Source organism: Falco rusticolus, chromosome 10 (genome assembly GCF_015220075.1).
Source record: "Falco rusticolus isolate bFalRus1 chromosome 10, bFalRus1.pri, whole genome shotgun sequence".
Lineage (NCBI taxonomy): Eukaryota > Metazoa > Chordata > Aves > Falconiformes > Falconidae > Falco > Falco rusticolus.
The window spans coordinates 10528216-10551801 of record NC_051196.1 but is presented as its reverse complement, the minus strand read 5'-3'; the positions used below and the strand labels follow the sequence as shown (position 1 = coordinate 10551801).

The 23586-nt window shown below is 42.2% G+C and overlaps 1 protein-coding gene across 2 annotated transcripts in view; it reads right to left on the bottom strand.

Moving 5' to 3' along the window:
* FAR1 (fatty acyl-CoA reductase 1) overlaps positions 1 to 16803 on the bottom strand; it is a 39619-nt gene extending 22816 nt beyond the window's left edge. For both annotated transcript variants that reach the window (XM_037402337.1, XM_037402338.1), the window contains exons 1-3: positions 16673 to 16803; positions 4040 to 4234; positions 1262 to 1437 (exon numbers count right to left, since the gene is read on the bottom strand). In XM_037402337.1, coding sequence (XP_037258234.1) covers positions 1262 to 1437; positions 4040 to 4228 — 365 coding nt within the window. In that variant the 5' untranslated portion in view covers positions 4229 to 4234; positions 16673 to 16803. The remainder of the gene's footprint in view (positions 1 to 1261; positions 1438 to 4039; positions 4235 to 16672) is intronic.
* Positions 16804 to 23586: the final 6783 nt, after the last annotated feature.

Genomic DNA, 23586 nt, shown 5'->3' with positions numbered 1-23586 from the left:
CAGCCTTTCTAACTGTTTGAAGTCCCTCTGGGCTTCTGTCAGGTTGGCAGGTCCTTAACATTTCAAGGCCGTTAAAAAAAAGTTATAAACATGGGCTACCTTATGATGTTTCAGCATACAGTATAGCATTCTTGAGAGGCAGCGCCAGCCTTTGTAACAACTCAAAGAAAATCTGAAGCGTTTTACCTCCAAGCTGATTTAATCCCCCCCAATAAAAATTGGGGTCATCTACCCAAACTGGATATTTATTCCAGCGTTTCAACACTAAATCAAGTCATTGTTTTTGCCAAAAATCAAAACAATCTTATCTTGCTTCTCTAGTATTTCCTTAATAGATTTTCTGTACAACATGGAAGTTTCCAGCTTTCAGTTTTCATATTTCTCCCTACAAATCTACTTCTCTCTACTCCCCTCCAACACAAACCTCTATTCTTCTTAATGAAGGACTTTCTGAAAACATGGAGAAAACTGCACAGCATTCAATCTACTTGTTTATCAGGTAGAAAGCAAGTGCAAGAACTTCACACACAGTTTTGCAAAAAAGTTAACCTCTGAAAGCATGCATTCCCTTCTAACAAGACAGGCTAAAGGAATAGTTTGTGTTCCCTTTTACACACAGGGAAAAAAACGTCTGATGTTACTAGGGAGCACAGTACATACAGCTACAGCTTATTTGTATGTTTTCTAGCCATCCCAGAGATCAGAGCAACACATCATGTTAGGGAGACTCAGAAAAGCAACATGTTCCCCAGTCTCCTTCAACAGCTTCCCTTCAGAAAGACTTTGAAATTCAGGCACAGGGCTTTAGAAAAAAAACCCAAGAAACTATATACACCAAATACCACCGAAACAAACCCACCAAAAAAACCACCACACACACAAAAAACCTGAGCAGCCTATAGCAAAACTACACGAATAATGGATTTCCAAGTGCTAATAATAATTTGTCCTTTTGCCTAAAGCTTTAAAAAGACAGTAACTTTTCCATGTTGAATGGTGTAATTCTAACCTCTGGCAAAGCAGCTCTAAATAATATCCTCCTAAGACGACCAAATGAAAACCCAGCAGCTTAAGACACACTTGAAAGAAAAGATTACTACCTTAAGGAGAATCATGAAATTGACCAAGCACACAAATACCAGAGTACATGAAGTAGCTGGACTGGCTGAGTACTTGCAAGGTTGTGCAGACACAGGATTGACCCCCTCCCTTTGAGTACCACTGGTTTACCAGAGCAGAGTATACAGAATTTTAGACTCACCTTAGTGTTTCATTAAATCTGACTGTAGCAGCACAATGAAATATAATATTAATGCATTCTATAAGTTCTTCCTTGATTGGTTCACTAAGGTCCAGTTCAGGTTGTGTAAGTTCACTTGTAATTACTATTATTTTTGCTCTGAAGTCTGGTTGCTCATCTCTCAACCTGTCAAAGAGCTGTCAAAAAAAAACAGGAGTGAAGATGCAAACTCATAGCCAGTGAAGATAAGAGATACACATTTCATTTAAGTGATGAAAAACACACCCACATTTTCTGTGTATACAGTTATATCTCCTTATTTCTCAAGATTACCAGTAGGGTAAAAAAGCGTGTTAGGAACATTACATCACTGAGTTCCCATGAACACATTCAGTAACAAAGTTGTGCACACTTTATCCCACACAGTGAAAGCAGTATTACATGTGTTATATAAAAGATAGCAAGACTTCAATTTGCACTTAAATTTTAATACTCATTCCTAGCCTTAAAACCAGCTCTCTAACAATATCAGAAGAAAGAAGGAATGGTGTCCAACAGACACGGGAACACAGAAATCTTTAGTAGTAATCTAAAGACTGTAAACTCTTTTCTTTCAACAGAAGGGAAAAGTCTGCCCACTTCCCAAGCTTGACAATAACCATTAAAATTCTTATAGGCTTGCACAAGTCATGCTGGTTTTTAGGTTTAGAAAGCTTTTATCAAGCTTTAAAAAATTTCCAGCCATTTAAGAAATGCTATCCTGGAATTGTGCCAGTTTTAGGGAAGTTCCAGGTTAAAAAAAAAATTGTTTCCCTGGCTAGTTAAAAGAAAAAAAGGTAGGGTTAAAGGCTGCATACTGTGTTAGAACATCTGATCAAATCTTACCAAACTATTGTCACTGAAAAAAATCTCACCCCTATTATATTCCATCATATATTCTCCTCAATTAACCACACTTTAACCACATGGCTTAACACACACAGAGAAAAATTCTTGCCTCGTCACGTACACTCACTAGTATGCAAGCTTTCCTAAGCAAAATAGTACTATGGGAATAAAGCTCACTTCAAAGTTTCACTAGAACAGACCCTTCTTCTTAATTGTACAGGGGCCAACACCTTAGCAACTGCTTCAACACAAGTTGATTAGAACATATTAAAGTTACAGCGGTACTTCCTGCAACCCCAAGCATACAGTTATACTAAATACAAACAGTTAAAATACATTTCCTTACAGAATGAAGAAAAGTTAATTCATTTTCAGTTATAAATTAAGTCATCTAAAGTTGCAGCTTTGTAACTCTTAAGGCCATAGAAGTTTCTACTACTACCAAACAGACTGGTCCTTCTCTTAACTTCCCTATTTTTACGTTGCTTCCCTGCACTGGCAACCGCAACTAGCCTGCTGGCTGTATAAGCACACTAGCTTGTGGGCCCAGCTGAAAAACACTTCTTTTGGTAGACATTTTTTCAGCTCAACTGTGAGCTAACGCAGCTCACTGTGTGAGCATGTAAAGTAGTAGTGGTAATGCTGTAGTGAAATAGAGATCCTGAGTTGATTTCCCAAACAGGAATCTTCACTTTAAAGGACAAACCTGCCAAGACAGCATTTAATAAAGCCTCTGCAATTCTTAGAGGTACAGCAAACTATGCTTACCTAAGAGCAGGAAGCCTTTTGTTATTTTGAAAACAAGTCTGCTATGTTTTTAGTTGGAATTATGGTGCCTGCCTCCAGGGAACTGAAGCAACCACCTTTTAACCTTATTAATGCACGGCATGCATTATAATAGAAAAGCAGTTCCATGGATAAGCACTTAAAGAACCAGTTTGATACTTCTAGTATTTACATTGTATCTGTTCTGCCCCTTTTCACATCCACAGCCATACATTCCTACATACCTCATACTACCACTGACACCAGTACAAAAGAGGAACAACAGACACCTAGAGGACATGTAATACACATGGCAAATTAACAGAGGAATTACATATCCAAAGTCCAAAGGAAGTAGAAGCCTCAACATTTTTTTGGCTATTTGCAGCTCTTTTTTTAATCATCACATTTACCTGTTTAGATTTTAAACTTTTCAAGAAACAGAACATTCAAGCACCTGTAGAACACTTACTATTCAGGAGGAAAGTATCCCACCCAGCACGCACAGAAAATCATTTAGATAGCCACTTTGATAATTCCACAGCAGTTTCAGTGCCTTTCCTTTGTCATTACAGGTTTATAGTAGTTTGCATGACTAACAGAAACCCATAACAGAATCTATTAAGACAAACATTTCTGTTCTGTTTACAAACATAAGCTATTTAAACAACCTGTTCTTGCTTACTGTAGATCCAACAGTGCATCCAAAACAAAGGAAGCACTAAGCCTCATCATACATAACAGAAAATAAGGCACAGGGAGAAAATTAACTTGCTCAAGATCTAAAGAAGGGTCTCAATAACATCTTACAACTCCCTGCCCACATCACCTCTTTCACTTGATTATATATTCTCTTAAGTTTCAATTTAGGTGGTTTACTTCTCAATTCTGCATTACAGCTGAACATCCCCCTGAATTAAACACAGGATCATTTTCCACTACTGGCTTTGCTAAAGACTAACAGCTTGAAAACCAACCATAGAAGGCACTGCCAGGTCTTGGATTTTATATTTCTGTTAGAACAAAAAAAAACCAACCCACTCAGCAACAATATTTTACTTTAGACAAACCGAAGTTGTTCTCCAAATGAGACTGGAACACTGTAAGGAAGGTCAGAAACACACTTTGGGAGCATATGACACATACCTTACAGCTGGTAATTTCTTCTATTCGTGCTTCAGGTGTCTGCCCTGCTTTGTGTCTTACCAATACATACACTGCTTTCACTTTAGGACAAGATCTGAGCAGCTTTTCCAGAAGCACTTTTCCCATGAAGCCTGTAGCTCCTGTTAGCAGGACGTTCTTTCCTTCATAATATTCAGGGATGGAAACCATTATGACCTTAACAAAAGTTAAAAACAGAAGTATATGAAAGAACTTCTAGGAGTTCGGATTTGCAGAAGATAAACACAGATGCAAACATTCAATATCATACCTGAAAGAAATGCTTAACAGTCATTTTTCCCCACCTATAACCAGTACTTAAAAGATGTATTTTTCAACACTTTCCAGAAAGACCCAGGATCTTCATGCAAACTTCCCTCATTAACAGCGTTTTAAGGAATTAGACCCCTACCCAGTCTAAGAGAATAGCACAACTATTTTTACCTCTGTGTGCATGGTCCTTTACCACCTTAAGTGACTGTTCCATGTAAACTAAAGGTCATATCATTAAAATGTAATCACAAGTAGATACTTCAAATACACTGGCAGAAGACAGGGAGCCAGGCACCCACCAACTGCTGGCTCCGGTATTTTGCCTGTGTCAGCAAAGTCCCCGTCAGCGTCAGGCTGAGCCTTCCTACAAATTATGCCAGGCCAGAGAGAAGGTATAGTTAGTTGCTTGGTACGAGATCTGCTGTGTTTATATTAATTACAAAAAACCCCCACGGAGTTCCTGTTCTGGTTTTGGTTGGGATTAAGTTATTTTTTTCTTCTCAGTAGCTGGTACAATGCTGTGTTTTGGATTTGGTGTGAGAGTCATGCAGATAACACACTGATGTTTTTAGTTGTTGCTAAGTGATGTTTACACTCAGTCAAGGGCTTCCCAGTTTCTCAGGCCCTGCCAGGGGGAGGGCTGGAGGGGCACAAGACATGGGGAGGGGACACAGCCAGGGCAGCCGACCCGAACCGGCCAGGGGGATATTCCATACCGTGGAATGTCAGTATATAAACTGGGGGGAGCTGGCTGGGGCCTGCTCATCGCTGCTCTGGGACCGGCTGGGCATCGGTCAGCATGTGGTGAGCAATTGTGTTATGCATCACTTGTTGTTTGATTTGGGGTTTTTTCTGCTCCACTTTGGATTTTATTCCTCCTCCCTTCTTTCTCCTTTTCATTATTATTTTTTTATGTCAATTATTAAATTCTTACCCCAACCCTCAAGTTTTACCTGTTTTTCCAGACTTTCCTCCCCATCCTACTGAGGGGGTGGTAGGGGAGCGAGCAAGTGGCTACATGGTACTTCAGTTGCCAACTGGGGTTAAACCACAGCAGTTCTACAGAGGATACAGGTTGCCAACCTTTTCATCAGTTAGGTCTGTTGGATTTCCTCCCCCATCCCCCACACCCCAATAAGCAATTAGAATTCTCACACAAACTAAAGATTTGAGTTATCCACAAATACACCTCCTAACAAAATGAAGGGCAAGGAATTGTTGCCAAAATCCAGCAAAGCTCAAAGGCATTGTAGGGTTTGCTTCAGTTAAGAAGTTAACTGTGAGAATTACTATTTCTTTCTCCTCAGTTACTTGGAAATTATGTCAAATTCTACTGGAAACTGAAAGACTTTCAGGACAAATATACTGCTATTTCTTACGCTAATGTCATCTTTGGACCATGACCTTTATGACTCAAACCTGTGCCTCTGGCTAACTTCAAACCATTTTGTTAAGTCCCATATACCAACATCTTTATTGTAACCTTTAAACAACTTTTACTGTAGAAGACTGGAGCATATGGATACACTTCCACCATGTTTTACCAATCTTTCTAATTACACTTAAAATACGCTGATATAGTGAAAGTCTAATTATAGTCTCCTATAGCAGATCCATACACAAACCATTACAACCAAACGCTACTGAAAAGGGACAGATTCCATAAAGCCACGATACTAAAAAAAAAACACACCACGGAAAATGAGTCTCCTTAAACACGGAGCGTTTCTTAAGCAAGAATTACAACACTGAATACCCAAACAAGATGAGAGCCTTTCTTCACCTACCACTCAAGAATAAAGGAATGCAACTTCTAAACATGCTTAGTTCTTTTGAAACAGCAGGCACTGCAAGCAGGAATGAATATACATGAGATGTATGTTAGCAGAGAACAACGATAGGCTTAATTTGCACTTTTTGCCTGAAACTTAAATGTTTTTGGAACAGTGGTCTACATCTCAGGTACCTGTCATATTAACGCAACTGTGCTGTGCTTTTCATGTGCTTCTATCACAACGAAGCCTCTGAACAAGTTCTAAATGATTACTTGCCAGAAGCAAGTCATCACCTGCATAAGACCCAGTTTCAGGAGTCTGGATACAGAGTCTTATATTTTCTGGTCCAACATTCCAAATCTTATTTTGATTCCCTTCTTCGACAAGGTTAGCTCCTGCATTTATTAGTGAAGCATCCAGAAAGTGATAATGGCATACAGTAGCAAGTTTAGACTTGAACAATCACTACTGTTTCCGTTGGCTAGAGTACATCATCCAAAATTGTTTCTTTGAAGGTTAGTAAGAATAAAAGATGTGGATGGAAGGAAAAATTTATTTACATGAAATCACTTTTGCCACATACTTAAGAGACTTTAACGCAAATTTCAAAGCACATCTCATGCAATAAAGCAAGATAAAGCATGCTTATGAGTCATTTTTTCCTATTCAATGTAAGATATGGGCCTATTGTCTTCACCGTTGCTCTGGAAGTCACAATTAATGCTCTCTGTTGTTTAAGTATGCCCTCTTCATAACTTTTATTTCCCTGGTCTTTGCATACATACAACATTTAACTCTGTTTCCTCCTAAAAATCTGCATGCTTGCTCCCACGCATAGGATAATGCGGGAGGGAAGAGAAAATTCAAAGAGGGAAGAGAAAATCTCATGCAATCATTTACAGTACCAATGTTGTCACCAAGATTCATTTTTGTTATGGTAACTACATAATCTTATTACTAATTTACCTGCCTAGCCATAATTAATATTTTTTTACCCCTTAAAACTCTATGATGGTACTTTAATACCATCAGTTCACTTGCCCATCCCCAAAGGAAGGCTTAATACTGCTTCTGAAAAAATGCTGTATCCTCAGTCTGCAAACCTGTTCACAAGGGCAGAGGCAGTCCTTGGCTATGCAAACACAGGAACCTTGCTTGTACTTGTACCCAGACGTGGGCTACAGTCCAACATCTGTTTCTAAAAGCTAAAACAATGAAAAGAGCTCTGCTTCCAGTGGAAATATCTGTGTTGCTATGGTCCAGTTTTTTAGCTAACTGAAAAATTTGACAATATTTAGGGTGATATGATGTAAAGAAAACTGGAAGCCAGAAGAGATTGGAAAGTGTCCTGCCTCAGTTATTTCTGACCATAATCCTTTGAATATGAGGTTGATATTAGAGCAAAAAAAAATTACATTATTCTCATGAAACTCTTACAGAATAACAGACCTACAAAACATCAAGATCCAAAGCTATGCTTAAGTACAATGATGAAATGGGTTCAGTTAAAAAAAAAACCCAAACGTGAACACATACGTTCACCCCTGAGAGTGAATTCAACACCTACATGTATGTCTGAAGCTAATTCATTTTTTCTTTTTTTAAGGATTAACAGAAATGTTTCATTTGAGAAACCATCAACACTATTTCCCTCTATGCTGCTCTCTGACACCTAGTCTCTGATAGGCTTTCTTCATAGCAATTTTCCACACTTAGTTTGTCATCTTCTTCCATTCTTCTAGAAGATTCCAACTAGAAAACAAAATTGGTGACCTTTTCAGAAGTACATGTTGGTGTAACAATTGTAATTGGCAGCAATACTACTGGGATTGTGAGACAACTGGCTAGAACCACCAAATCTGAATTAAGGGTAAAAACCACGTTGGAACCAAGGTGCGAATGAAGTCCAAGATTAGCAGCATACATTTTGCCCTACTAGAAAGAAAGGTTATCTCAACTGCAGGAAAGGGCATGTTCCCGTTCTCCACCTACCTTTCCCTGCCTTCTCTGAGAATGCACCTCCACATGCCAGTTAGCATAACATTGCTGGCAACTCCTAATTTCAAGCCCAGAAGGAATTTATCCCACAAGTGTAATATTATCTGTGTTACCTTTTAAAGTTCTTTACAGCAGCAAATTATTCAGTAACTACACCATAATTGTGGCGTTTTTTTTCCTAAAAAAAGAGAACCCAACCAAACAGTTAAGAAATAAATGATGTTCCCAGCAGAAATTTAGTTGGGCCTCTAACACGCAACAGACTGGAACAGGTCCAGGAAGAAAATCCTACCTTGCAAGACAACATGACAAAATCAAATTCAGCATTTCAAAGTTGATATTTAAGTGTCAGCAGTCATTCTATCTTGGTTTAGCATGCAACTTGTTGCATGTTTGCAATAGCTGAATTGTAGCTATTAACCAGCAATACATATTTTCACTAGTTATCCTATGACTTGTTAAGAACTACCTCTTCAAAAACCCAGACAGATAACTCCTGTTAAACACAAAGTTGTCTAAAGCACACCTTGGAGTATCCGAATCACTATATCATAGCTACTTTGAGCTAATAAGTAGGAACAGTCAAGAAAAAAAAAAAAAAAAAAAAAAAGAGAAATATGACAGCAAAAAGGATTAACAGAGGTTCTGTAAAGGATTCTTGCTCTTCAACAGGGATGATCAAAATTACCAGATGACTTTTAGGGATACAGGGCCTTTGGTACAGGAAGCTTCTGTTAAGCTACTACACAGAAACTGATGCTAGGATACTTCTGAATTCACGTGTTCAGAACTAAACCAATGGTGACACTTTGAAGGTACTGCTTATTTGAAGGGTGCTGTCCTTTGATAAATCAAGGGCCCCTAAGCACTTCAGTTAAAAAAACAAAAAACAAACAACAACCACCATACTCCAGGATCCTAGCCAACAACATTCCCCATCTTGTAAAAAATTCTAGTGTCCAAGGCTGAACAAGCGCTATTATGGAGCTAACAACAGCAGCTCTGTTTGCCTTCATAGCTACTGCAGCAATATTTAACTCATTGCTTCAAAACAGAGGTCTCTGACTTTCAAAACAAGGACAGTTCTGTTTTTAACAGGAAAAAGATCGGTTCTCAGATTTGTCCAAGCACAGATCAAGATGCTTAAAAGATCTGCTTTCCAAGTGCCAGGAAAGCCTGCTGCGGCTCCAGTGAAAGTTTTAATGCGAAATCCAGCAGCTAAAAAGAATGCGTAAATACGTGCTTGTTAGAGATTACATGGTCTGTTTTCTAATTTATCACCAACAAACATTAGTTAGGTGAACAACATGCTCCCTCCAAATTATATCATCTTGAGATTATCACACACAAAAAAAAAGAAAGTATGTATTTTTCAACCTCTGAAGCATCAGCAACAAGCCACAGAGTTCTGCAAAAATGCAGCCTGAAACTAGTTTTCCCCCTTTCCCTTCAACAGCTTCAACTAATACTAGCAGCAGTACAACAGAGAGAGGTCTAAAAGTAACGTAGAGGAAACATTTTGTTCAGATATATATTCAGGAGATGAAGTCCATTTAGACATCAAATCTGAATGCACAGAGTTGTGGTTTTTTTGAAGAGCACAGATACATCCATCCACCCCAGACCAAAAAAAAAAAAAAAAAAATCATTACAGAAGTCCCTCATCTAAAGCTTCAATTGCCACATTGCAATGACACTACAGCAAGCCAAAAACCAATAAAAATCTAAGAACTGGAGAGATTAGAGATTCAGGCAACCAAGGAAGTAATATTTAACTCATCTAAACAAGGTTACTGCCAGAAAGACAACCCTGGGTCATACCATGATATCACGTCTCATTTCATTTGATGCCTTGTTTCCACAAAAGTAAGTAAAAGAATACTATCAGCAGAATGTCCAGATTTTTCAACAAGGGTCAATGATCTGCCCTATTTGGACAATACCTATCCAACATATCACCAAAGGATGATAGTTTGTTTGTCTTCACGGTCCAAGGTTATATCCATTGAGAAACCTTATCTGTGAAAGATACTGTTTTAGAAGATGAGTAGAGACTGAAATGATAAGAGTATTTCCTGTTGTAAGCTGCTTTTGGTGTAAGTTAACCTTAAAGCATACCTATTCCAAACTTCACAATCACGTGGAAGATTTGGGATTCTTCCCACAGCTAGCAGAAAGACAAGTTTATCCATGTTTTAGACTTCATCAACATTCTTATCTACTCTCTGCAAGGTCATTTTCTTCACTAGCCGTAAGCCAGTCCCCTGCAGGATAAATCTGCCAAGAGAACTTAGCACATCTCCAGGAGCTGAAAAACACATTGCCAGGTTTGGAAGCTAATTAAAGCAACTAAGTTTTGAGGAACTATCAAAATGGGTCCACTAACTTCATATTAGCTAGCCAGTCTGGCTTATGCCTGGTAGTATGCCAGATGGTAAGTATCTCACTACACACTTTACAGACAAGTAACTGGAGTGGATTCAGGGTAATAGTAAGTTCTCTGATGTCTACCAACAATGTCTTTATTGACAATCTCTACAAAGAGGTACAGAAACACAACTAAAACAATCTGAAAGATTACACCTAAATCATCACAACTGCAGTATAAATGCCACCAGAAGACCCAAAGCTGCATGTGGAATATGGTAAACATGTGGCCAACACTTGGTATATTAGAGAATTTCTGAGAAATAGCAATAGATATTTCAAACTAGTTAAATTCTCCGATCTTGAAGATGTTCAAAGAGAGTAATCTACTACCAAGGAAGAGATTTGTCCACTTCAAATCATTTATCTATTGAAACACAATACCAATTACAGTAACTAGTTTAGTTAGGTCAAAGTTTACATAACTAAGTGCATAGCTTTATGTTCACAATAAAGTAGAGTTGCTTTTTAAAAACAACCCTTCTTCTCACTATTCTTAACCACAGAAACATGCCGGATGCTGAAAGTTTTTCCTGGACTGCATGCTCCTCAAGTTACATTCCTCCTGGACATAATACTACCTCTGGCAGTATATATATTAATGGTAAGAAGCATTACTAAGTTGATTTAGGTAAGACTTAATACTGCATATGACCTATTTAACAGCACCACAGCTTTTTGATACCAAACATTGAAGTAGTTCTGTAACCTCCTTTAAGACTACAATGACAAAAACCAAGTACACTACTCCATGGCTTAAGGAACACAGTGAATTTGGACGCACTAACCCATGTCCACCTAATAATTTATTAGCAGAATTTAGCCCAACTTACAAACTATTTCATTTGCCATTTGAAGTCACCCTTGTGAAAGTACGATACTTTCAAATCAGGGCTGTGCCTGAAATCATGAGGTCTTTAATTTCTTCTAATCCTTTAGTCTTACTGAGGGGAACCAGACTTCAACATGGGCCACTCTTGAGTTGGTCTCAGCAGAACTTTGTCATTAGCGGTATTTGATGCACATGGTTATACAGATACTTCTTATCTGTGTGCTCACACACCTTCTTGCAGACAAAATTCTGATTCTACTACAAATTTCCATTTGCTTATGCTTTTGTTTAGAGGGATTCTGTACCAGATGACTTTGAAGCTACCTTTGAGTCGCATGTACTCTGTTCACAAAGGTCCCTTGCTTTCCTGTAATATCAGTTCTTTTATAGTAAGTCCCTCTAAAGAGTTATTAATACAAAGTAAAAGTTTTTTACTATCATTTTATTATTAGGTTATAACTTGATGTTTTTCTGAATCATTTACCATTTGAGCTTAATCTTCAAGTGCATGTTGAAAGAAAAAAAATAAAAAACTCTTTTAATATAATTAACCTAATTTCTCCAAGTTGCACAGAAGGCATAGATCAGCTCAGAAATTAAGCTATTACAGTAAAGCACATATCATATAAGAACATTTACTATAATCCATCTCCAGTTCATGTACAAACATGTTTAACACATATCCAGAGAGCTTTCAAACAAGATTTAAGAAAACATGAGGCAGGGAGATTGAAGATTTGCTGCTCTGTTAGTTAGAAACCTGCATTAGAAATCTCACTTGTGCTTTTGGTTACGAAAGGATTACAAGATAAAGCCTCACTGTTTATCAAGGTAGTTGCATAAATCATGGCTCTAGAGTCATGATTTATGCAATTAAGAGTTAACCCTGAAAGGGGAACAAAACCCATCAGAAGAGCCTACCTACAACATAATGAACAGACCAACATACACACTCTACTACTACAGAAACTGCTAAAGCTACAAAATCACCCAATTTCTATTCACTGCATTAAGAAAATAAGCCAAATTCATCAATTTCGCCTTCATAGGAGTATGTTGATATCCAGTCCAGATTATCACTAGAAAAAGTGTTAGCAGCAGGATTATTGCTCAGTTGTTACTATAATACTGTCGTTTTGCTGGGATCGGAAAGCCAAAAAACAAGTATAGGGAATGGGGCAGGAGAAAGAAGAAACAACACTCAAGTGGCTCATCAGTTTAGTCTCTTAACAGTGAAACTAGACAATCTAGGTGAATAAAAACCCAGATTCACATCCCTCATGTTGATCAGACAGGACAAAAGTAACTACCCAAAACCTGTACCTACAATTATGTTCTGTGCAAAACATCAGAAGGACAAGATAAGCCATCTGAGCTAGTCTTTTACTAGAACTGCCTTGGTATATATGATTACATTTATTAACAAAGTATTTACAATCACAATACTTCATCAAGGACAAAAAAGCCGACTCTTATTCCACCCTTGCGTTAAACTAGATATATTATTGTGGAATTAGAAGGCTTGAGTCACATTTCACAGCAGATATCACATAATGAATTTGAAACCCTAGGAATCAACAACTCCAGACTCCTTCCATACCTTTTACAATTAAAAAAAAAATAATCCAGTGATCAACCTTGCCGATCCTCTCAGCTCATCTCAACTGGAGAGTCTTGAGGTAGTTTAAGAAAGACTTAAGGCAGGGTGTGACCAAAACAAAACCCATAATACATTATGTCAGAGCTACATGTGGATGTTTAGTACTAATTCACTAACCATACTTCCGTAAGAAATTCCTCAAATTACCTTGACCATGTTCCGCCAAATCCCAACTTCCAGTGCCTCTGTAGCAAAGGACACCCAAAGTAAGCACTCATAGCTGGCGAGCTGTTTAACAGCTGCAAAGAGTTAAGATTTTAAAACTCTTTGTTAAAATTACAATCAAGTTCTACATAACTGTAACCAAGAACTTAAATCCTTAATGTTTAGGTGAGCCATTTCAGAATTCTTCATGTAAAACTGCAGTCAACAATATAAGATCTTAACATGATGCAATGCAATGACTTTCCAATGCAAATAAACAGATATTTCCTCTTCCATTATATTCCTGCAGAAATTCCCAATAATTCTTCTGAAACCAAAAAATATCTAATTTATCTGACAACTGCTCTATCAAGTTGTATTTGCAGGCTAATCACCTTCTTGAAAAAAAAAAAGAAAGGTAAACTTGTGTGGGTGGGTGGGTTTTTTTCAAATACACGTAGAACAAAATCCCATCAAAAAATAAAAGCCCATTTTCACAGCTTTCTTACCTTTAAAATGAGGTTGAACACATACATAGCTAAAGCAAGTTCTACTAACAGATTGCCTACCTGTCCTACAAAAAGGACAAATAAAAGTGAACCCAAATTAAACAGGATGCATGAAGCCTCTCTCTCTCTTCTCTGAAGGACAGCTACCTGCCGATACCAATCACGTAGATGCCAGGGGCTCCAATCTTACGTTGACACTAATAGATGTGTTATTTGGATCTATCAATTATGCCTATTGCTCAAGAAGCACTACAAATTTACAAACATCAAGCTGAACAATGTCGCGGAAAGGTTGGCATGATGTAGTGAATATACAGCTAGCAACATCAAATGGCAGCTTGACAAGATCTACTAAGCACATTTTTTCTAACCACACCCAAAGGAAGAAAGTAATAGGGTACGTCAATGGAGTCACACATTCTTTGAGATTGGAAAAAGCTTAACAAAGGCAAAGAATGACAGTTGTATAGGAAGGACCTCACTAGAAACCCTGGGTTGGTGACACCCAGAAGGAAGAGGCGGGAAAAAAGCAAATAGGAATACCTGGTCTATTTCTTAGGATGGTTCGCAGTAATGAGGCTAAACAAAGCATAGCTGGAGGACTGCATTACTGCAAGGCTCAGAATTAGCAACTGGGACAAACACTATGGATGCACATGAAGGTAATAACTATGCCCAACCATAAAACGATTACACAAGATAAGTCCTCCACCTACAAAATACCAAACTAACGAACACAAGTTTTGATGATACTGGTTCCTGTACAGAAGTTTTTTGTTTGCTTTAAGTTACTCAGTGGCTCTGCTTCCTGCAGACAAGTAACCGGCGTACTGTACTGAACACAGACCCCTCTCAAACACTGAACATTTAGTCACAAAAAACCAAGCACACACCCAACACACACAATTTCTGGTTGCAGAAGCTAACCGAACCTGAAATCACTGCAATGGTACAGCCATATATTTTCAACAACTAGCATGTTTTCTAGCACTTGCTTAAACTTTCCAAATTGCTGTATAACAATTTTAGTTTGTTATATATCCCTTCCAAGCACTGGAAGCATGGTGCTTGTGAGGAACTGCGAGTTCCTACAAGAGCTAGAACTCAGAAACAGGAAGATGACAAAGCACCCTTTATAGTAGTCAGAAGGAGATTCAGTTTGGCCTCTCAGGAGCTAAGAGATTCTACGGATTCTCCATTTGCAGGAGAAGTGCTAGTTCAGGTATTTCAAGACATCTATTGCTCCCGCTTTCAAAGATGACTCTTCTAAGCAGAATCATGGCACACCATCAGGAGTCGTACTATAAAACTGACAGCGATGCTCTCTGCTCACATCTGGCCAGTAGATATCCTTAACATTTTCAAAGTCCAAAGGAACACTAAATACTGAATGAGGAGAAATCTGTTGCCGTTACAAAAGTTAGTTTTGCTTCAGTGCCAACTTTTTATTGACACGTATCAGCTGCCTAGGATGACTGAGATGTCACCAGGTTTGGGGTTTTTGTAACTGTAAGAAGGAAAAATACTTATCACGTACAAAACATACCTCTACATTAGACAGTCACACTTAATCGAAGAGAATTACCCCACTGTGCTTTTACTGCTAAAACTGTCTCTAGTAAAGCTTCATTAGATCTGCAGTCCAGCATAAGGTAAATAAATAAAGACTAAGTACTTGCAGTGAAAAGTTACAGATCTAGATTTGCACAGAACTTTATAGTTCTGCAACAGCTAGGAGAGGTAAAAAAAATCACCCAACAACCTGTAAAGTCAATCTTTCATATCCAGTTGTGGGCAGGTTTGGGTGGGGAAATAGCTAATTTGTGAGTCAACCATATTTGAGGGGATAGTACAAAAACAGGGTAGAAAAGCTAAAGAGTAAAGATCCTAGAAATATATACCTAATACCATAATTCCAGCAGTTTGGAGATTATTTATGTCAGTTATGAGGCTCAGACATGACACACAAATCGAGGGTCAAGGAACTGTAGCCTACTAGAATACAGATGGATGTCACAGATAGTAGAACTCCCACATGCTCCATTTCTGGCTTAATTAATATTGAAACAGTTCTTAAAATATCAAAAGCTTCCAGCTGCTAAAACTTCTAAGTAGGTTAAATGAAATTAAAGGTTTCTATTTCCATGGGATTCAAGCCGGTTTCAATTACATATTCGCTACTGATCAGTGTATCTCCGCAGTTAGCCACACTTTAAGCTTCACTCCATAAAGCCTTTCTGTAGACACACGTGGCCCCTGCTCCACAAGGGCTCCAAGCCTCTACCCAGAGCCAGGGGCTGCTGCACACACCAAGAGCTATCACAGCCCTCTTCCTACTAGTTCCTGATGCGTGGACCCCCTGAACCAGGACTTCTGCTTGAAGAAACTGTCCGTTTCGGTTCTCTTCCCCGTAACGTTCCTCTAGGCGGGAAGGAAAGTTGCGGCCTTTTCCTGTACGCCCGTTCTCTGCACCAGCCGCAACCAAGGGGCTCGGAGAAAGGGGAACCGCCGCGGCAGCGCGGCCGGGGCCGGGGGCAGCCGGGGCCGCCTCGCAGGCAGGGCAGGCGCGGCGCCGCTCGCCAGCGGCCCACCCTGCGGCGGAAGGGCAGAGGAAGAGCACGGGGCGACGGGTGGTGCCCCCCGGCCCCGGGCCCAGCGGCAGGTGGAGCGGGCCGCCGCCGAGCCCGGGGCTTTTGGCCCTGCCCCCGCGGGAGCGCGGGCTCGAAGAGGCGCCTGAGGTTTCCCCCCCCCCCTTTCCTAAGCATCGATCCCGGCAGCCGAGCTCCCCCGCTCGCAACGCGCCCCCGGCCTGGCCGCCGCCACGACGCGCCTCAGCGCTCCCCCTCCCCGCCAGCCTCCCGGAAACGCACGGCGGCGGCCGGCTCCCTCGGCGCCCCCCTCACGGACCGCAGGGGCGGCTGGAGCGGCTCAAGCCCGCGGCCCCCAGCCGCACCGGCTCGCCTACGACTCCCCGCCGCAGCCCGGGCGACCGCTAACCTGCTCCGGGCGGCGTCCCCCGCCGCGCCCCGCTGCCCCGCTCGCCGCGCCGTTCCCCGCCGCCCTGAGGGGCTTGGACAGCGGCCCTGAACGAGCCGCTCCCGTTGGCCGCTGCGCACTCGCTACCCGCCCGCCCATTGGCTCCCGGCTCCGCCGCTCGGAGGGACGAGGACGCCGGGGGTTGGCGGCTCCCAGCGGCCCCACCCAGTGCCGCGGATGGGCGCGCGCGGCGGGCTCCGGCGGGGTTGCGGGTCGCGCCGCCGCCCCGGGCCCGCGCGCGCGCTCCCGACCCCCCCCGCCCCGCGGCCGTTGGGCGCGCGCCTCCGCTAAGGGGCGCAGCCGCCGCCATGCCGCCTGCCCGCCAGGGCCCGCATCCCCGCGGCGGCCCGCATCCCCGCGGCGCCGTGGGACCGCACCCCGCCGCCCCCCGGCCCGGCCCGGCCCGCCGCCGCACGGGCGGGCAGCCGGCCGGCCGAGCTGCCTGAGCGCAGCGCGGGGGCGCGCCGCGGGGGCCCGCCCTGCCCGCGGGGGCTGTGCCGTGCCGCGCCTCGCCGCGCCGGCAAAGCGGGGTCCCGGCCCGGGGACCGCGGGCTGCTTTGTACGGCCGGCAACCGAGACAGACCCCGCAGCGCGTCGGCTGCCGCCTTCTAAAACTCGGAGTGCCGAGACGCTAGGTCCGTCCTGGCCGGAGGCAGCCAAATGGTCCAAACCCCCCCGAGGCGGCAGAAAGCAACCACGGCCTCCATGGGAGCGACCTCGGGCTCCACGGGAGCCGGAGAATCCCGGGGCAGAGGTGGGCCGCTCCGCGAAGCCGGCATTCCCTCAGCAGCCAGGCCGAAGGAGCGCTGAGCAGCTCGCACCGCGGCCAGCTGCCCCGGCCCCGGTGCGCAGGTGTGCTCAGCGTGCAGTTGGTACACGGGCTATCTGTGCTCCGACCCCGCTTACCCCACCGTTTGTTGCCAAAAAGGCTACGTTATGCCGTGCCCTGTCCCTGTATGCTGTTTCTTTCACAACTAAATATTGCACAGATGGACATGCATCAGCTTAAAAAAAAAAAAATAAACATCCAAAACTTAGGAAACATCCTACATAAGCTTGCACAGCTCATATTAATTCAGATTACAGTGCATATAAAGTATTATGAGAATTGTTGTAAACAGTCTTTGCTTATGCAACCACATGTTACTTTTTCCAAATGGCTTCTCCTTAATCCAGGCCATGAGAATAGGAGCTGTGTTCACATAATCTGCAGCAAATGAGTAATCACAGAATGGTCAAGGTTGAAAGGGACCTCTGGGGATCATCTGGTCCAACCCCCTGCTAAAGCAGGGTCACCTAGGGCAGGCTGCACAGAGCCATGTCCAGGTGGGTTTTGAACATCTCCAGAGAAGGAGACTGCACAGCCTCCAGGGACAGCCTGTGCCAGGGCTCTGTCACCCTCAGGGTAAAGATTTTCCTCGTATTCTGAAGAAACTTCCTGTGTTGCAGTTTGTGCCCGTTGCCCCTTGTCCTGTCGCGGGGCACCTCTGAGAAGAGCCTGGCCCCGTCCTCTTGACTCTCGCCCCTGAGATATTTGTAGACACCCATAAGATCCCCCTCAGCCTTCTCTTCTGCAGGCTGAACAGGCCCAGCTCCCTCAGCCCTTCCTCATCAGGGAGATGCTCCAGTGCCCTCATCATCTTCTCCGCCCTCCGCCAGCCCCTCTCCAGCAGTTCCCCATCTCTCCTGAACTGGGGAGCCCAGCACTGGACGCGGCACCCCAGGTGCGGCCTCACCAGGGCAGAGCAGAGGGGCGGGATCACCCCCCTCGACCTGCCGGCCACGCGCCTCCTCGTGCACCCCGGGGTCCCGCTGGCCCTCCTGGCCGCGAGGGCACGCCGCTGGCTCGGGGCAACTTGCTGCCCACCGGGACTGCCAGGGCCCTCTCCGCAGAGCTGCCTCCAGCAGGTCAAGCCCCGGCCCGTGCTGGTGCCCGGGGTCGTCCCTGCGTCGGTGCAGGCCCTTACCCTGCCTTTGCTGAACCTCATGAGGTCCCTCTCCGCCCAGCTCTCCAGCCTGTCCCGGTCCCGCTGAATGGCAGCGCAGCCTCTGGGGAACCAGCCGCTCCTCCCAGGTCTGTATCATCAGCAAACTCGCTGCGGGCACGCTCTGCCCCTTCACCCAGGTCATGATGAGTAAGTGGAACAGGCCTGGACCCAGCACTGACCTTGGGGGGCACCGCGAGCTACAGGCCTCCAGCCAGGCTCTGCCCGCTGATCACAGCCCTCTGAGCTCTGCCATTCAGCCAGTTCTCAATCCACCTCACTGTCTGCTCATCTAACCCACACTGCCTGAGCTTACCTGTGAGGGTGTTGTGGGAGAGACAGTCAAAACCTTTAGAGGTCAAGGTAGACAACATCCACTGCTCTCCCCTGATCTAGCCAGCCAGTCACTCCATCATAGAAGGCGATCAGATTAGTCAAGCATGATTTCCTGCTCCTGATAACATTCTTTTCCTCCCCAAGCTTAGAGATGACCTCCAGGATGAGCTGTTCCATCACCTTTCCAGGGATGGAGATGAGGGTGACCGGCCTGTAGTTTTCTGAGTCCTCCTTCTTGCCCTTTTTGAAGACTGGAGTGACATGATTTCATCCTTATTGTTAGATGTGTACTCATGATTTATCTACTCCATACTATTTAAACCTAGTACCTAAGTACTTATTGACAGCCTACTTAGAATCACATAACTCTAAAGTCTTTATCATAACTGTTAGTGCACCATTTTTCAAAGACACTATTTCTCAGAAAATACACGCTTATTGAAGCTGAAGCATGATCTGATCATCTGCCATATAGGAAAACCAACTCAGACACTCCAAGGTGTGAGTCCAAATCTCCCACCATCCTGATGAAAGGTTTTACTGCTTTGTTCTGCACTATCACAGCACCGATGTTTTCTTTTTTTTTTTTTTTTTTTTGTAGTGAAACCCTGACATGTGGTAGGCAGCCTTACTGATTGTAGAGATGATGAAGCTTTTTTGTTTCAGCTTCCCCAGTATGGAAGAGTCCATTGCAGCAGAGATATGCAGATGCATAATTGCAGTTAGTGCACATAGAAGAAAATGTATTTTAAAAAAATCTCTATTCAGTATATGCAAATTAAAGTTTCTCAGATTATTACAGAAGTTAATTTTGGGTGCATTTTGCAAAATCACTTTGTGAAATGTATCTGTGACACCAAATGGAAGTAATGGGGAAGACAATAATATTTCAGTGTGAGTACAGCAGTGTATTTTGTCCAGTCTCATTTTTGAAAACAGCTAAAAAATAGCGGGGCTTTAAACCTTGTCTATAATAAGTACCGTATGAACTGATAATCGCTGTAGGTCATTAATGATAAGTTATAATGCAATAACAGTGCACCAAGTGATTGCCCTGGTTTCGGCTGGGATATAGTTAATTTTCTTCTTCTCAGTAGCTGGTGCAGTGCTGGGTTTTGGATTCAGTATGAGAGCAATGTTGATAACACACTGATGTTTTCAGTTGTTGCTAAGTAGTATTTGTACTAAGTCAAGGACTTTTCAGCTTATCAGGCCCTGCCAGGGGGAGGGCTGGAGGGGCACAAGACATGGGGAGGGGACACAGCCAGGGCAGCTGACCTGAACTGGCCAAAGGGATATTCCATACCGTGGAATGTCAGTATATAAACTGGGGGCAGCTGGCCAGAGGGGGCTGATCGCTGCTCAGGGACTGGCCGGGCACCGGTCAGCAATGTGGTGAGCAATGGTGTTGTGCATCACTTGAGGGTTTTTTCCCCTTCCCTTTGGATTTTATTCCTCTCCCCTTCCCTCTCCTTTTCTTCATTATTATTATCATCATCATCATCATCATCATCATCATCATCATCATCATCATCATCATCATCATCGTCATCATCATCGTCATCGTCATTGTCATGATCATTTTATTTTATTTCAATTATGACTTTTTATTATCTCAACCCTCAGGGTTTACTTTTCTTTTTTCCTGATTCTCCTCCGCATCCTGCTGCAGGGCTGGGGAGGGAAGTGAGTGAGCGGCTTCATGGTACTTAGTTGCTGGCTGGGGTAAACCACAACACTGATGCATTCAATATAAACTGCTGCTTGTAATAATAATTAAGCAAATTTTGTATCAGAATTTTAAACCCCATTTCTTTCAGAATAGGGGAAAACCAGAAAAATACATGTAGAAGTTAGCAAGCATGTATTCTGTAGGCTGAAAAGAGTGGTCTCTAACCAAATGGCAAAGCGCAGTGTGAAAGGCACAGATTTTCTTAATTTTTGTACGTTCTATGACCTCCATACTTCTGATGGAAAGGTCTCATGCCATCATCATCCACCATATGCCATTACCACAAGCTGACTTTAATGACAGCACAGCAGAGCGCAGTATTAGAAAATTATTTCAGATGCCATCAGAACATAAAATATAGAGCATTCAAAGCACACTTGTCTGTGTTGATCATCTGTGCAGTATACAGTTCTGTCCAGTGAACTCAAAATAGCAATATGTTGCAATGTAGTATTATCTGTCTGAATTAGTCTTATACTGCACTAGGACAAAATGTCTCGATAAAGCAGACTTATCACAAAGATACAGTGCGAGTTACCAAGGCTGTACAATTTCTTCAGGATCTCAAGAGCCTCAGAAATTGTGGGAATACTGTGAATCATAACGGTCTGATTTTTTTCCAGATAACTCTTTCAAAGTCACAATTAATTTATCCCTCCTAAATTATTTATCAGCAGGAAAATATAATAGTGACATAGTATCACGATGCATTTGCATTTTAATGTAGCAACATAAGTTTGCTACTCAAAGAACCTACCAAACTGGTTATTCAAAGTACCATTGTGAATTTTTCATCACAGGAAAAAAACGAGAAGATACCAACACAAACATGCTCTAGTCTGGGAGTGCTGAATAAATTATTAAAAAAAAATCAAACACAGACTTGCATGAACTAATACTAAAAAAAAGTATTTGAAACTCTTTTACTCAACACAAAGAAGGAGCATGACGCAAGGTTATAGAAATCTGTAAATAAATAAATACAAGTGTCTGCAAAGCTAAATCATGGTTTGGTATCTATGAGAGCACAAAACAAATGCCTACATACAATCAGAAAAGAAAACAAAAAAAGGAAACAAAAGAAAACAGAGAGATCCAGTTCATGCCACATTTCTAAGCAATACTAGCAAGTTTAGTTCACAGGAATCTTCCAGAGATTATACTTCACTGCATCTCTCTAATTTAAAGCAAGGCCAACAGCTGTAAGAACTCTGTGCCTTGTATTGACCGACTCATAGGAAACTTAAATTTTGCATCCACTGCCTGGACTAGGTTCCCCAGTTTCCCTGCTTTGAAAACTGAGAAAACTGTCATTGGCAGAAGCGTGAGAGGGCAAGTGTCAGGCCAAAACCATGAAGTATCACTAGAAATGAGAACCATGCTACGGGAACACTGTTCATATAGAAGCTTTGTTTCTGTGTGCATAGCTTCATCACGACATACCTCTGAAACAGAACTGGTTTTAGGCAAACGAGAGTCATGTATGTTTATTTCAGTCAGCTGCAGACATGTTATGAAGGTTGGGGTTTTCTTACATAAACTAAAGCATCTACTTACACAAGCTAGCTACTTGTGAGGACTATATGGATGCTCACTTCTATTTCTTGCTAAAGGTAACCCATTTAATGAAAAGGGAGTCAACAAAAATTTTACTTTCTGTGCTACCAGAAGTATGCACACAGGCAGTTTCTGTTCAGCAAACTTACACTCTCGTAATATTTCAGTTGTGCTCATGCTGATAGGAGTTTACAGTCATACATAAAGAAGGTATTTATAAAGGGTGTATTTAGGACATTATGAACATTAATAGCTCTTATTCTTGAGCTGCAGTGCATTCAACTCACAGTTATATAAACTAAAATTTGCAAGCATACCTCTGTATGTGATGTGGTACAAAAGATGCAGTTTTACAGAAAACCCAGGGGCTTTGTATGAGCAGTAACTAACACAGTTAAAACTATTTCTTTTCTAATTTGAGGTACTATGGTTCGAAGTTAAGGGTCTGATCAGAACTAGTTAAACCAGTTTAGGAAAAGTTCAGCAGCTTATTTTCAGCTGTGTATAAAAGCTAGTTAGAATATTTAAAGATATCTTTGGATTCAAAACAGAGTAAACACCTCATGAGAGGAAACTTACAATTTTACTTTTCAAAGAACTGATAGAGTTTTTCATCAAGTGCTGCTTTTGTCTTTTACTAATAAATCAACTGATTGAACATACTTATTTAGTGTTGTGAGAGGCTTTTAAATTTACTTCTGAATGTATTTAACACATAGTAGGTATCAGTGTACAAACTGAATGGGTAACATGTATTGTTTGCAATTGAATGTATTCTGCTACCTTCTGTATGTTTTTCATGCTAATGTGCTAATACTTTGGTATTCGGAAGTGACTGTTAGGTTTACAAAGTATGTTCAGTAAAGATTACTCAATTGCTAAATTACGGAATGGAAGAGACCTCTGGAAATTGTCTAGTCCAGGCCCCTGCTCAAAGGAGGGCCATGTAGAGCAGGTTCATCAGGGCTGTGTCTAGCTAGATTTTGAGTATCCAAGGACAGTGACTTACACCCTTTCCGGGCAACTCATGCCAGTGTTTGACCAGCCTCGCAATAAAAAAAGTAAAGTTTTTTTTTCTTTTGTTTAAGTAGATTTTCCTGTATTTCTGTTTGTAGCCTCTTGTCCTATCGCTGGACATTACCGAGAAGAATCTGGCTTCATCTTCACTCCCTCAACCAGGTACTTACACATACTGATAAGATCCCCTGAGCTTTCTCTTTTCCAGGCTGACCAGGTCCGGCTCTCTCAGCCTGGCCTCACATGAC